The following is a 13882-nucleotide window of genomic DNA, read 5'->3' as shown; positions in this document are numbered from 1 at the left end:
CCTTATACTGAGATAATTCCTTTGTCAAATCCACACTCACCCCAACGCTCATCCCTAGCATCTCCTCTACTACCCTTCCCGGGTTTAGGTTTTGTCATTTGCAGGATGACAATGATTAGCGTCAGACTGATATAAAGGTGTGAGAACACGGACAGCAGGCGGTGGGCACACACCTTTAGTCCTTCCTTAGGCAGAGGCAGGCAGGCCAGCCTGGGCTACAGAGCTTTCCTCACAAAGAAACCCTGTCTTGGCGGTCGAGGAGAGAATGAGTGCTTTTGAAAACCGCAACACAAGATGAGGAAAGGCAGGCTCTTTATTTTTATGTAGAGGGAGGTACAAGCAGGTGTGAGGAGAAGTCTTCAGTGACGGCAGACGTGCCATTACAGACTTGTCCAATCTTACACAGTGTCCATCACACAGAGCAGGCTGCAATGATGGACTTTGCTTCTATTAGGATCGATATTGGCCTGAGGACCATAAAATGTGCCTCATGAACACAAGTCAGGGGAGCTGGGCACATGGAGTATGATGGCCCTCGGGAAGCTGAGGCAGAAGCCAGCTTGAGCCGAGCCTCCCCAACATGGAGGGATTCTGCCTCTAAGACAAACAGGCACACGAGGAAACAAAAACCAAGAGGAGAAACTGACTGGACAGCAAGGCTTGTGAGACTGCTTTCTTAGGAAGGTTTTGATTAATCTAAACCGTCTCTAAAACATTATGTCCATCAATTATTTTAAAATAAATCTATTACAATAGAAAAGCCTGCATCTTTCCAAATAATAGCAAACATTTCATACTCACCATTCTCCAGCTTGGTTCACTGAATTTAATTCTGTTACATTGTACATCATGGATGGCTCTAGTGAAACTTTCTCCATAAACATTGGTGAGGTTGTAATATTCTGAATTTGGGCTTCAAGAAATACTTCATCAGTCTGAGGATATGGAAAAAAAATCCACCAAAATGTCATGGTATTTAAAGTATTAACCTTAATAAAAATATCTTACTTATATAAAAAGTATTAACCACAAATGTGATTAGTTCATGCCTGCAAATCAAAATTATCACAATTAATGCAAGAAAAGAAATCTTCCTCCTACCATAATAAACAGGAGCAAAGTGAGGTGTTAGTCAGTAGACACCCTGTCAAACAATGGATGTGGGATAACTTGAATACATTTTGTGGGCTCCAAAAGCATGGGTTTGACTAGCATCCCAGCTACAACACAAAGTCTAAATCTGATCAGACGCTAAAGTGCTAGGGGAACTTTAGTGTAATGGGTGCACCAGACAGTGCTGAGGGAAAACAACCGAGTCTCCATTTGAGTATTCTGAAATAATGTAATTAGCATGCAACTACTTCAATTTAGATGAGACCACTAGCTATGAATAATCCTTTGTTAGACCCATTAGGGCATAATTTTTAAAATTAAGGTAACTTATATGTGGTCTTAGTTACTTTTGGGTTCATTTTTAAGCAAATATTTAAGGTTAAAATAAGAGTATGTAAATAGCCTGATGACGGCTCAGCTTCTAACTCTGTCACAGAGTATTCTCTGAACTTTGACATATTTCAAAATGATGTCATTCATTTCTGTCAGTAGGTAACTTAAATATTCAGTTTATAAAAACACTGAATTTCCTGCTTATTTCTGGTAAACATCTTTAATCTTATACCTCTTGGGTTCTGGGTCTCCTTTGGGTGACTAAAGAATAAAAATGTTATTCCAAGGGTATTCAGAAATTATTTTCTCCCAAAGTTTCAGTTATAGAAGTCTGAAATTAACAATGCCATCAAATTAAGGAATTTTAAGCTTTGTAAATGCTGAAGAAAAGTCACAAATTGTGTGAAATACAGTGAAATTATAATTTAATGTGCCTAAAACAGATTCTTTAGCTTTTTAGACATGGGCTCAAATGAAAACAATGTACCTTTCTTTTCCTTTTTTCCTATTTTATTTTATTTTAGACAGAGCATCTATCTCTATTAGCTCTGGCTGTCCTGGAACTACACAGCCAAGGGTGGTCGGTAACTCACAGATCTACCTGCCTCTGCCTCCCAACTGCTGCTGACTAAACCTCTGCACCACCACAGTTGGCTCAAACAATGTGCCGTCCAAGCACATCTTTCTACTACTCTTTCTTAGGAACATAAGTAAATATATCCCATAAATCCATTGCTCTCAAATAACCAAAGGCCCACACTTCAATTTTTAAAATGCAATTCTCTGTGTAACATGATGAACAGCTTAGATAAAATGAAAGGAAAGCAGCATAATGGAAAATCAAGTTAGTTTGAACAGTTAGTATGAAGTCATTTAACGCCTGAAAAATTAGGACATGAATATAGTGCTGAGGCGGCTGAGGCTGTTATACACATGTAAATAATAAGCAAGTTCTGCTTACTGTAGATAGAAAGTTGAAACTATGAATTCAGCCAGGGTGGAAATTTTGGTTTTTTTTTTTTTTTTTTTTTTGCATGCTTTTCTTAAAGGCACAGATATACAACCACTGTGCACCTCAAAATGAATTTCAAGTGCATATTCTACATAAGGAAGGGAAGATAACTGGATATTTCACAGCAAGGTATTAAAAATCCCAAAGATGAAAGAGAACAAGATTATACGTATCTTCTTAAAAAAGCACTAAAGACACTGCAAATGAGAATGCAATCATGTCAATGTGATGATTTAGTCTCATAGGTAAACAACTGAAAAGTATGCTCAAATTGTGTATTCTCTTTTGGAAGTCACAGATTGAATATTCACAACTAACTGTTTTTCCACTATGTTTTGTAGAGAGAGATTAATTAGGCAGAGTCAAAAAGGGGTGAGAAAAGCATATAAATTTATAATAAAAAATGAAATTACCACAGAACTGAGGTCACTCTAATGGAAAAATAAAAAAGAAAAATTAGAAAAATCAGAGTTAAATGTTAAAGAAAAAGAATAACTTTAAAATAAAATGCACTTCTGCATTTTTTTTTTTACTTACTAAAGACAGCATTAGTAAACAAGAAAGTAAACAGGAAGCAGCATACAGAAATATGACAAACTACTTTTCTAAAAGGCAACAGTGCTACAGTCACATGACAATGGGCAGAGAGGAGGGCTAGGCTGAGCACTTCAACAGCTGCCAACAGGAAGGGCAGCCCGAGGGCAGCGCTTGCCCACTGACCCCATTACACAGTCCTCTGTATGCTGTTCTGTTGCATACACTTCGCACCCGTACTGCCTGTCTGCATACCACAGGTGGAAGTGCACTGCACGCCACACTTAGGACAGAACGTCAAAAAGCTTCCGTTGACTTTACCAAACGCTGGATCCTATCCTTGGGAGGATCTCGGGGGATTAGAGTCACCACAAAGTTACCATATTTAAGGAAATGCGGGGGCATACCATTCCAGACAATCCAGTTCATTTTCTCCTTACTGTTATTAGATTTCAGTCTAGCATGCATTATATAAATATATATTTAGGGGTCTGGAGAGATGGCTCAGTGGTTAAGAGCACTGATTTCTCTTCCAAAGGTCCTGAGTTCAATTCCCAGCAACCACCTGGTGGCTCACAACCATCTGTAATGGGATCTGATGCCCTCTTCTGGTATGTCTGAAGACAGTTACAGTGTACTCAGCATATATATCAAGTAAATAAAATCTTTAAAATATATATGTATATATATGTATATGTGTACACACACACACACACACACAATTAGATTTATTATGTCCAATGTCAAATGATACTTCCTTCATCAAGTGGACAGCTGGAGTAATTTGTCACTGCCATGTTCCTAGAGCACGAGTGCACATCCCAGTTTGGGATTGGGGAAGAATATACATGATGATGGCCACATTACGCAGTCCTCAGCACCACAGTGAGTTTCTGAGGCTGGGAAAGCCTTATGCTTACATTTAGTTTACTTCCCACCTGACACAGGGCTTTGAACTCAGCAGGTGACCAAATGGTTGGTTCCTATTAGTATGTGTATCTCCCTGTAAGACTTTCCTAGGTTAGAAAACTAAAGCAAACTCTTTCACGAAACCAGTTTCACATTAGCATGATTAGAAATAGTAACAAAACATGTTTGACAAATTCATGGCCCAGGGATCATAGAGTATTTATTACATATCAGCCCTTCCCGATGATGTGGTTTACCAACTACTTAAAATCCACAATCTGACTGATTCATGCTATTGGCTGAGTAGAATTTGTCTAACTGGTAATTTTGAAAAACTTTGAGACTATAGTGATTTTCCCACACTTTGTTTCCATTTAGTTTTTTCACTGATGTGTGTATGTCTGCTTCAACTTTTTACCCCATTGTTATTTTATGTATGGTTCTACCTCATCTTTGTTAATTATGTATATTTTTCCTTCCCTTTAATACATATTTACAGGGTAGTTCTTTACTGTGGCTAACTAAGTCTAGCTATAATGTAAGCTTTATTCTGAGTAAAACAGTAGGACATGGCTGCACACTTTTGATCACAGAACCTTAAGGAGAAAATACAGCACTTGAGTAATTCTTAATTTCTAGGAGGGCTAAAAGGCCTTTTCATGACAAGATTCCTCTTTTTCCTCAAGGTAGGTCTCACTGTCCATCCCATGGTGAGCTCCAGCCCCCTGTGCGTCACAGGCTCGCCTTAACTCGCCACCTCAGATCAGTTTTCTACAGCCCTGGAGGCAATTTAAAAATTTTGGGAAAATCCATACAATAAACTCCTTAATGTTAGGGCCAATCCTACTTGACTGTTCTCTAGGCTAAAGAACAGAGCCTACTCTTTAGGCCCCATTTTTCTCCAGTTTTGCCCTTTGAGGCTTCCCGTAGGCTCTCCAGCACTGGCCGGCCTGGCTCTAGTACTTGGACTTCCCAGGGGCACTCACTGCCCTTCTTTTCCCATGGACCTTGTCTATGGCCACCACCTGAATCTAGAAACATCCAGAAAGTCACTGCAAGTACTCAGCAGATTGCTAGTGTGTGAAAGCACCACCCGGCCATTATGTAGACTGGCAACTGTTTAAACAGGGTGAAATGTCCCAGGAAAATCACCAGAGCAGAAATCAAGACACACAGATCACATGTAGGTTGGAACAAGAATAAGGAACACTTTCAACAAAAGCCCCTTCTTACTGGTATTTAGCCTCATTATCACAAATACTTCAGTCATATTAGCATCGCTTCAACATGACAGGAAATAACTCTAACTTTCAGTGGAGATTTCTATGTTTTCATGAAATCTTATTACGTGCCAAACGCTTACCTCTGCGTTGTAAAATTTGGTTTTCACATCCAATGGTTTGAGAACCTAGTTCAAACAAAGCACATCAGTCAGGAAATTCTGATTCGACTATTTTTGTTTTTAAACCACAGGCTTTAATGATGCAAAGTCATGTTTTAATTTTAATTGTTAGAGATTTTATAGTGTTTATGAAAAGTTCATGCAAAACATTCAGTATTTTTTCATTTACATTATTCTTTCAATAGTTAATGCTACTCTTAATAATCTTACTTAGGCTTTGTATTAACTTTATACCTTTTTAGATTTTTATGTTCTCTCATTAATAAAGCATGATTTTATTTTTCAATAAAATGCTTCATTTTATCATGAAAGCACTACATTGGTGATGATAACTCATTTGACCTTAACTCAGTTTGACTTTTGAACACTAGTTTATAAAATGAATCCAGGACATGAGCTATTCAACTTATTTAAAACTTTTTTTTTCTCCCAGAAAAAGAAGACTAATTACACTTCTAGGGAAAGAAAGCATTTGAAAACAACTTTCTGCCATATTCAATACCTGAAATTTGAAGAACTTTCTAAAGTACATTTTTTCTCCACCCTGAGTTGTGTAACTCACAGCACACACCAAGCTGAAACAGAAAGATGTCTTAATATTCTGGAATCATCCCCAGGTCACTTTTTAATAATAAATCTAACATGGTTCAATTTTACTTATAAATGTAAAAAAAAAAAGTCATCAATGTGAAATTGTATCTAAATGAGATTACAGGAGGAAAGTTTTAGTATAGATGGGTATAAATACACACGAATGCAGAGAAATAGCATGGTATGAGGAGATGGCTCCCAGCTTGCTGGTGCTGGGCAAGGAAGGGTTCCTGTCAATTTCAGCACGCGAAGACACCGAGGAGGCACACTGTCTCAGGCAGAGTCTAAGACACCGAGGAGGCACACTCTCTCAGGCAGAGTCTAAGACACCGAGGAGGCACACTGTCTCAGGCAGAGTCTAAGACACCGAGGAGGCACACTCTCTCAGGCAGAGTCTAAGATACTAGGGAGGCACACTCTCTCAGGCAGAGTCTAAGATACTAGGGAGGCACACTGTCTCAGGCAGAGTCTAAGATACTAGGGAGGCACACTGTCTCAGGCAGAGTCTAAGATACTAGGGAGGCACACTGTCTCAGGCAGAGTCTAAGATACTAGGGAGGCACACTCTCTCAGGCAGAGTCCTGGTGTTATGTCAAGTAAGCTGCAGACCTGAGGAATGGCCTGACCTTTGTGTTCCTTCTGTCATGAGAAAGTGACTTCATTTTTAATTAGAAGATGCAACACATCTCAGAATGGGACTGCTGACAGATTTCTCAGTCTGCAAGGAGGCTTGGGCCACTGTGAACCAAGATAAGCTATTGCTGGGGGAAGAGCACCTGGTGTAAACTGGAAACTGGGAATCTTTATTCTACTTTGCCTTTAAAAGAAGCTGACAATCAAGTGTGCCTTGGCTGTGTACCCAGTGTTCTGTTAATACAGCTCTACCCTGGGGACCACAACATACCAGACGGTGACACATGAACAAGAAAATTCTCCTTAATAAAATGAGAATGGGGGCTGAGGACAACCCAGTGATTGCAGGTGCCTGCTGTCCGGCAGAGGAAATGGGTTTGATTCTCCCTTCCAGGGCTGGTCATGACAGTTCCAGGGGAATCACATCCTTTTCTGTCCCCATTGCTCCTGCACATACTCCATGTACTAACTGTATTTAGTCTCTCTCACACACACATTAAAAAAAAAGAAGATACCTATCCCTTTTAGAATAAATTAGGAACTTCAAATTTCTTCCTTTGGTAGTAGAATATATTCCAAATTATTTCCCAGAATAATCAATATGATTGAAGAGGAAGAGGTCAATTGCACTTGAAAATATGCATCTTAAAAAAAAAAAAAGGCAGGGCAGTGGTGGCACACACCTTTAATCCCAGCACTTGAGAGGCAGAGGCAGGTAGATTTCTGAGTTCGAGGCCAGCCTGGTCTACAGAGTGAGTTCCAGGACAGCCATGGCTATAGAGAGAAACCCAGTATGTGTGTGTGTAGCATCTTAAAGGAAATGCCAGGAAGAGGTAACATGTTACAATGGGGAATGGTATGCAAGTTTTAATAAAAACCACTGGGAAATCTGGGTGTGGTGGCCTATACCTTAATCCCAGCACTTGGTAGGCAGAGGTTGAGGCAGGTGATTCTCTGTGAGTTCTAAGGCAGTCACAGATATACAATGAGACTATGTCTCAAGAAAACAAAACCCAGTAAAACAATTAAAAAGTTGGCACCACTCAAAATGGGAGGACAGGCTGGGTGGAGGTGGCACACACCTGTAATCCCATCACTCTGGGAGGCAGAGGCAGACGGATTTCTGAGTTCGAGACCAGCCTGGTCTACAGAGTGAGTTCCAGGACAGCAAGGGCTATATAGGCTATACCCTATCTTGAAAAAACCAAATCCAAAAAATCAAAAAACCAAAAAACCAAAAAAGGGAGGACAGTAACTATTTTATGAAAAGAATACACATATTACAGTCCTGTAAATAGTTAATAAAACTGTGAAGTGGTGAGTTACATGCTTAGTCAAAGATGCTAAAACAATGAGATAATACTTTTAATCTTACAAGGTTTGGCAGGAATCCCTTAGGTTGGTGAAAATTAGAGAAACTTAAGTGTTTTTATTGCCAGATAGTGAAAGGAATTTAGAAACAATCTTGTGGTTAGAGCCTTAAGACTGTTGATTTCCACAGAACATCTACTTCAAATATTCATAGGCAATATTGAATTCTATTTTGTTGTTTATAGTAGCAAAAGACTGAAAGTATTCTGTAAACAAAGCATACTGACTAAACACCTAAGAGGTAGTTATTTAGAAAAGCATGTCTTTAAGAATACTGACAGATGTAGAAAAATATTCACAGTGAACTAAGATGCACAAAACCTTGAGAAATATTTATATATGACGTCATACATATGCATATATAATGACTGGGAAATACATTAATCTTTTAATAGTTCTATACAACTTAGTAAAATTGGGTAATTTAATCTCTCTGTTATACTGGTACCTTATATTGATAATAGGGGCTAAAAAGGGAGTTGATCCTAACAATACCAGAGCTGGGTATGATGCCATATACATCCAATACTGGTAGGGGAAGGAGAGGCTGGAGAATCATCAGCTACGGGACTGCTTAGTTGCATGTTAAGTGTAAGGGCAACTTGATAACCCCAAACAGTGATAACCCCATCTAAACAAAACAAAACACCCCAAAGTATATGCAAACAACAAAAACCCAAACCCTTATGTGTGTCTGTGCAAACACACACACACACACACACACACACACACACACACACACACACACCAGTCATAAAGCCAAAACCCTGCACAATATGTGCCTTGGAAATATTCATAGAACTATAGATTCGCCTATAGTTCACCTATAGATTTTGAGACTAGCCTTGAGTTCTGGGTGCTCTAAAGTGGTTTAATCCATTTCCTATAGAATGGTGGGTACACAACTACCCAGGAAGTTCAGCTTCAGTGAAGATAAACCACTGTGCTCTGGTATTTCACTGGGATACACAGGCTACATAGACTTCATGTTAACCCCACAGTAACTGTTAAGGACAAAAGGTAGAAAAACCCAGAGGCTCTACAAGCTATATACAAATGTAGGAAAGCTTCTTTGAGAAATTCATCCTATTTCTGAGATATAAGACATTATACAAAATGCCACAGGTAGTTCTTTGTAAGCAAATGCACTTCATTTGACAGAATGAGTTTGTAGTTAAATAAGATCCACATGACTATAGGAAGAGAGGCAAGAATGACACAGGTGGTAGATTATGTTATGGACAGCTTTGAAAGGCATAGATAAATCAGAATTTCTAAAGGCTAGTGGGCATAGATAAATCAAAATTTCTAAAGGCTAGTGGGGAATCTCTTCAGTGCTAAGTGATTAATAAATGATGGCTCAGAGAAATGACCTCCAGGGAATTTTAATCCAAAGTTCATATCAATCTCAGAGTATGCAGTAAAAGTACCTTCAATAGAGCCGGCAGAAAATCCTCTGATGGAATAACTAGGTACAACTTTGTATTAAAATGTTTCTGCATTTCACGCTTTAATGGATACAATGAAGAGAAGCACAGCTGATGGTGGGAGCAGAGACAGGAGAAATGAGGAATACTCTGAAGAGACAGTCGGCTTTAGTGGTCCCTGGAAACTTCGGAAGCCTAAAAAGTTTCAGAGGGATGAACTGCCCCAACTTGAGAACCATCCCATGGGCAGGCACCAATCCCTGACACTATTAATGATGCTCTGTTCTGCTTGCAGACAGCAGCATGTTGTCCTCTGAGAGGCTCCACACAGCAGCTGCTCAGACAGATGTAGACACCCACAGCCAACAGTGGATGGAGCTTGGGGACTCTGATGGAAGAACAGGCAGAAGGATTGTGGGCCCCATAGGGGATAGGAACGCCACAGGAAGACCAAGAGTCAACTAACTTGGACTCTTTTGGCTCTCAGAGTCTGAACCAAAGAACATATAAGACTATATAAGAACATATAACGACCTAGGCCTCCTCACACGTATGTAGCAGATGTGCAGCTTGATCTTCATGTGGGTCCCAAACAACTAGAGCAGAGGTTATCCCAAAAACTGTTGCCTGTCTGTGGGATAAGTTCTAGCTGGGCTGCCTTGTTTGGCCTCACTGGGAGAGGAAGGGCCTAGCCTAATAGAGACTTGAAGTTCCAGGGTTGGGAGGATATCCAGGAGGTACAGCACTTGCCCAGAGGAGAAGTGGTGGGAAAGATTGTGGGAGATGACCAGGAGGCGGGCAGTGAATGGGATGAAAAGAAACAAGTAAAAATAACAAACAAATAAATATATAAATATATATATTTATATACACAAGTATATATATATATATATACACAAGTATATATAATAATATACTTAGATATATATTATACATTTTGTGTTTATTATACAAGTATTTAAAATGTATAAATATTAAAAAAGACACAAAAGACAAAAAAAAGAAAAAGGAAACTAAATTAATAAATGAGTAAGTTTTTGAGTAGTAAACTTATCTTACATGTGCGTCCCAATTTCCTTTACTTCATGGTGTATGACATCATCAATACAACAATCAGGTTTAAGTTCAGCCACAGCAGCATTGGAGGCTGAAAGGTTTAAACGCTGAGAGCTCGTCTGGAGATCCGCCTTGGAAGAAAGGGGTAAAAAGAATCCATGAGGCTATTAGACATTTACAGGGGAATGGGTGGGTACTGTGGAGAGGATACGGGGGGGGGGGGGGGGGGGCTGGCTGGCTATCTGGGAAGAGGACCAGGGAGAGGGGAGGAGAGAGGGGTTAATAAGGGATAATCGTGTGTTTCATATAAAAATTTCATAAGGAAACCCACTACAATATACAGTTAATATATGTTATTAACGGAACTGAAAAAAAAAAAAGGATAAAGGGAGGAATAAAAAGTAGAAAGTTGGGATAAAGGAAGGGCACCACACACCTCTCACGCTCAGAACTATGGCAAGACTACACACATACACACAGCAATATCAAGGATCAGTGAAACCAGCCAGAAAGTAGGGAAAATCCAAAACCAATACAATAGTAACATATGAACCAAACAGTACCAGAATGCAGACCACAAGCACACGAGGAGGAAAAGTAGGGTCAAAACCCCATCAATTTGAAAACCAGAATCTTGACCACTGTCTATGTCAAAGACAAAACGAGTTATACAGCTCATGTATTCCTTTTCATAGGTCTATAACTAACAATCTTGAGATTTATTTTGTGTATATGCCATGATTAGACATGTACATATGTATATGCATGTGCAGAGCATGCATGCATGTATGTAAGTATTGATGTAAATATGTACATATGGTTATGGATAACAAAAGAATCAAGTTTTCATCCCTGGAGTAAAAAGATACAAACAAGAAAGCAGGGAAGTAAGTCTACTCTGCTACCTCTCATGCTAGGCTAGTCTGAATCATCAGTGTGAACATATGAGGGATGTTTTTTTTCTCCTTTGAGACAGTCTCATATAGCTCAGGCTAGCCTCAAACTTCTTGTGTAGCTAAGTATGACTGAACTTTGGCTCTGTTGCCCATCTCTCCAGTACTGGAACTGTTGTGAAGAGTCAATGTGCCAGCTATAATGTGTGTTTTTTCCTTAAGACTTTGTTTTAATTTCATGTGTATGAGTGTTTTGCCTGGATCTCATGGAAGTCCTTCACCTCTGATGACTCTAGCTTGTGTCAAGTTGGCACACACAAAACCAGTCAGTAGACTTGCGAGCAGAGCTAGCACTCAGCAGCAGTTGTAGCCAGGTGAGCCTGGGCGAGCAGCAGTCCATGCTGTCAAGCCCATGCATAATTCCCTTCTATGCCACCATGGCCACTTGGTTCATGGGCCCATTGGGCAATGACAGGGATGGCTGGGGAAAGAGGCTGACTGTTCACACAACGGGTCATCTTATCCACTCGACTACTGAACTCCTCCTCAGCTGAAGACACTTTTTGTTAATTATTTACATGGGACACAACTGTCTTCACATTCTTTGCACATTTGGAGAGATCTATCCACATACTTCTTTCCCAGATGTTTTTCTCAGTAACTTTCCAATCACGCTCTTTCCAAGTCCCTGACCATCCAACTAATCCATTGATAATAGCTCATGAATCAGTGAACAACCACATATCTGGCCATTTCTCTTTCCAAACAAAATTTATGAGCATGTGTACTGACTGGAATTCTGCCCATTATGAAGATTTCCCTTCACTGGTGACTTTCAGGGTTGTCCCAGAAAGGAGCTGTAATGCATGATGCATCTATAACATACAGAACCATCAGTAAACCAGACCCTAGTCTCTTCCTCTGTTAGCTGATTATAGGGAACACCGGTGAGCCTATAGGTGCATGCTTAGCAGCAGATGGCATTGTAAAAGGCATCTGGGCAACTTCTTTATGTAACTTGCTTGTGCCTTCAGGACCTGCTCAGGCCCAATCACATAAATACCCTTTCCATTTCATACTGCATTGCTGCTGTACATGTCCTACTTTATGACTTGGTGGGTCAGATAACACCTAGCTCATGATGGGCAGCTCAGGTTTCATGGTAACTTGGTGGTCCATTGTCAAACATTCAGTTTCCACTAAAGCCCTATAGCAGGCCAAGAGCTGTCTTTCAAAGGGAGAATCATTGTCTGCAGATGATGGCCCTGTTCCAAAATCTCAAAGGTCTCTTTGGTGATTCACATATTGGGGCTTGTCAAATGCTCCAAACAGCAACCCTATCTGTCACTGACACCTCAAGTACCATTGGGTCTGCTGGATCATATGGTCCAAGTGGTAGAGTAGCCTGCACACAGCCTGGACCTGCTGAAGAGTATGGTTGTTTTTCGCTCCTTCCCTTGGTGTGTCCAGGCGCTGCTGCACCCCAAGAGGGACAAATGGAGTGGTCAGTGGGCAAGTAAGGATGGACTGAGGTCCACAATGGGTGGGTAGCAGGATCCTGTCCGGTAGTATGTATATGTGTGTGTGTGTGTGTGTGTGTGTGCATTCTCCAAAGATTTTAGAGTCACAGCTCTTTTAGATGACATTCAATGAAATAGCTCTCTTAAAGGATATTCAACAAAACAGCTTGTGCACGTTATTTGGGGTAAACACGGACTATATAAACCTTGGAAAGTGGGAAGGGGTTCATCTTAGGGTAAAGTTTCACTGGTTGAGATTAAAGGTTCTATGCTACCTCATTTGCTTGGAGATGGGTTCCAGGAAGTCAAGTCTGTAATTTTTTTCAAGGATTACATGACAATCCATAGGTACAGTGGCTCCCCAGATAAGGAAGAAAAGAGGATGCCCCACTTGCTCCAGGCTCAAGGGAGCTGTCTGGTCATGGTAGACATGGTCAACCTTAATTAGCAGGGTTTCCCAACAGAAAAGTCTTCTCCTGTTCCAGGCCCCACCCAAAGCTAGCAGCTTTCCAAGTTGCTTGGTATATGGGCTGGAGTGACACACCAAAGTGTAGCAATCATTCCACCAACTGAGGCTGCTCTGTAGCCCCTAATTTTCCCCCCGTTTTGTAGTTAATTCTAACCTAACTTTGTTAGTCCTGGTCCTTTTTAAGTAGCATATTTATTAATACCATCTAGTAGTAACTCACAATTATTGGGAACTTACCATGTACAAGTCTTGGCTGGTCATTTAATTCTCACAGTTCTGCAGATCTAGTATTCCCTAAGTGTATAGCTGATGAAGAACAGGCATAGAAAAGTAACAGCTCCCCAGGGGAGCACAGCTCATATAAAGTGAAGCACGGTGTAGTAGCTATTCCTGGTTGTCAACTTGACTATATCTAGAATGAACTACAATCTAGAATTGGAAGGCTCACCTATTGTGCTTGCTAGTTTTGTGTGTCAACTTGACACAGGCTGGAGTTATCACAGAGAAAGGAGCTTCAGTTGGGGAAGTGCCTCCATGAGATCCAGCTGTGGGGCATTTTCTCAATTAGTGATCAAGTGGGGAGGGCCCCTTGTGGGTGGTTCCACCTTGGGGCTGGTGC

At 40.4% G+C, this 13882-nt stretch overlaps 1 protein-coding gene across 4 annotated transcripts in view; it reads right to left on the bottom strand.

The window, feature by feature from the left end:
* The window catches only part of Trappc13 (trafficking protein particle complex subunit 13), a 32913-nt gene that overhangs the window by 5114 nt on the left and 13917 nt on the right, over window positions 1-13882 (bottom strand). For 2 of the 4 annotated variants that reach the window (XM_052159358.1, XM_052159359.1), the window contains exons 5-9: window positions 10385-10512; window positions 5806-5878; window positions 5265-5309; window positions 2872-2889; window positions 802-935 (exon numbers count right to left, since the gene is read on the bottom strand). In XM_052159358.1, coding sequence (XP_052015318.1) covers window positions 802-935; window positions 2872-2889; window positions 5265-5309; window positions 5806-5878; window positions 10385-10512 — 398 coding nt within the window. The remainder of the gene's footprint in view (window positions 1-801; window positions 936-2871; window positions 2890-5264; window positions 5310-5805; window positions 5879-10384; window positions 10513-13882) is intronic. The other 2 variants (XM_052159360.1, XM_052159361.1) reach the window with 1 other exon arrangement.

This window comes from Apodemus sylvaticus, chromosome 16, assembly GCF_947179515.1.
Source record: "Apodemus sylvaticus chromosome 16, mApoSyl1.1, whole genome shotgun sequence".
NCBI classification, from domain to species: domain Eukaryota; kingdom Metazoa; phylum Chordata; class Mammalia; order Rodentia; family Muridae; genus Apodemus; species Apodemus sylvaticus.
This window is presented reverse-complemented; position numbering and strand designations above follow the sequence as displayed.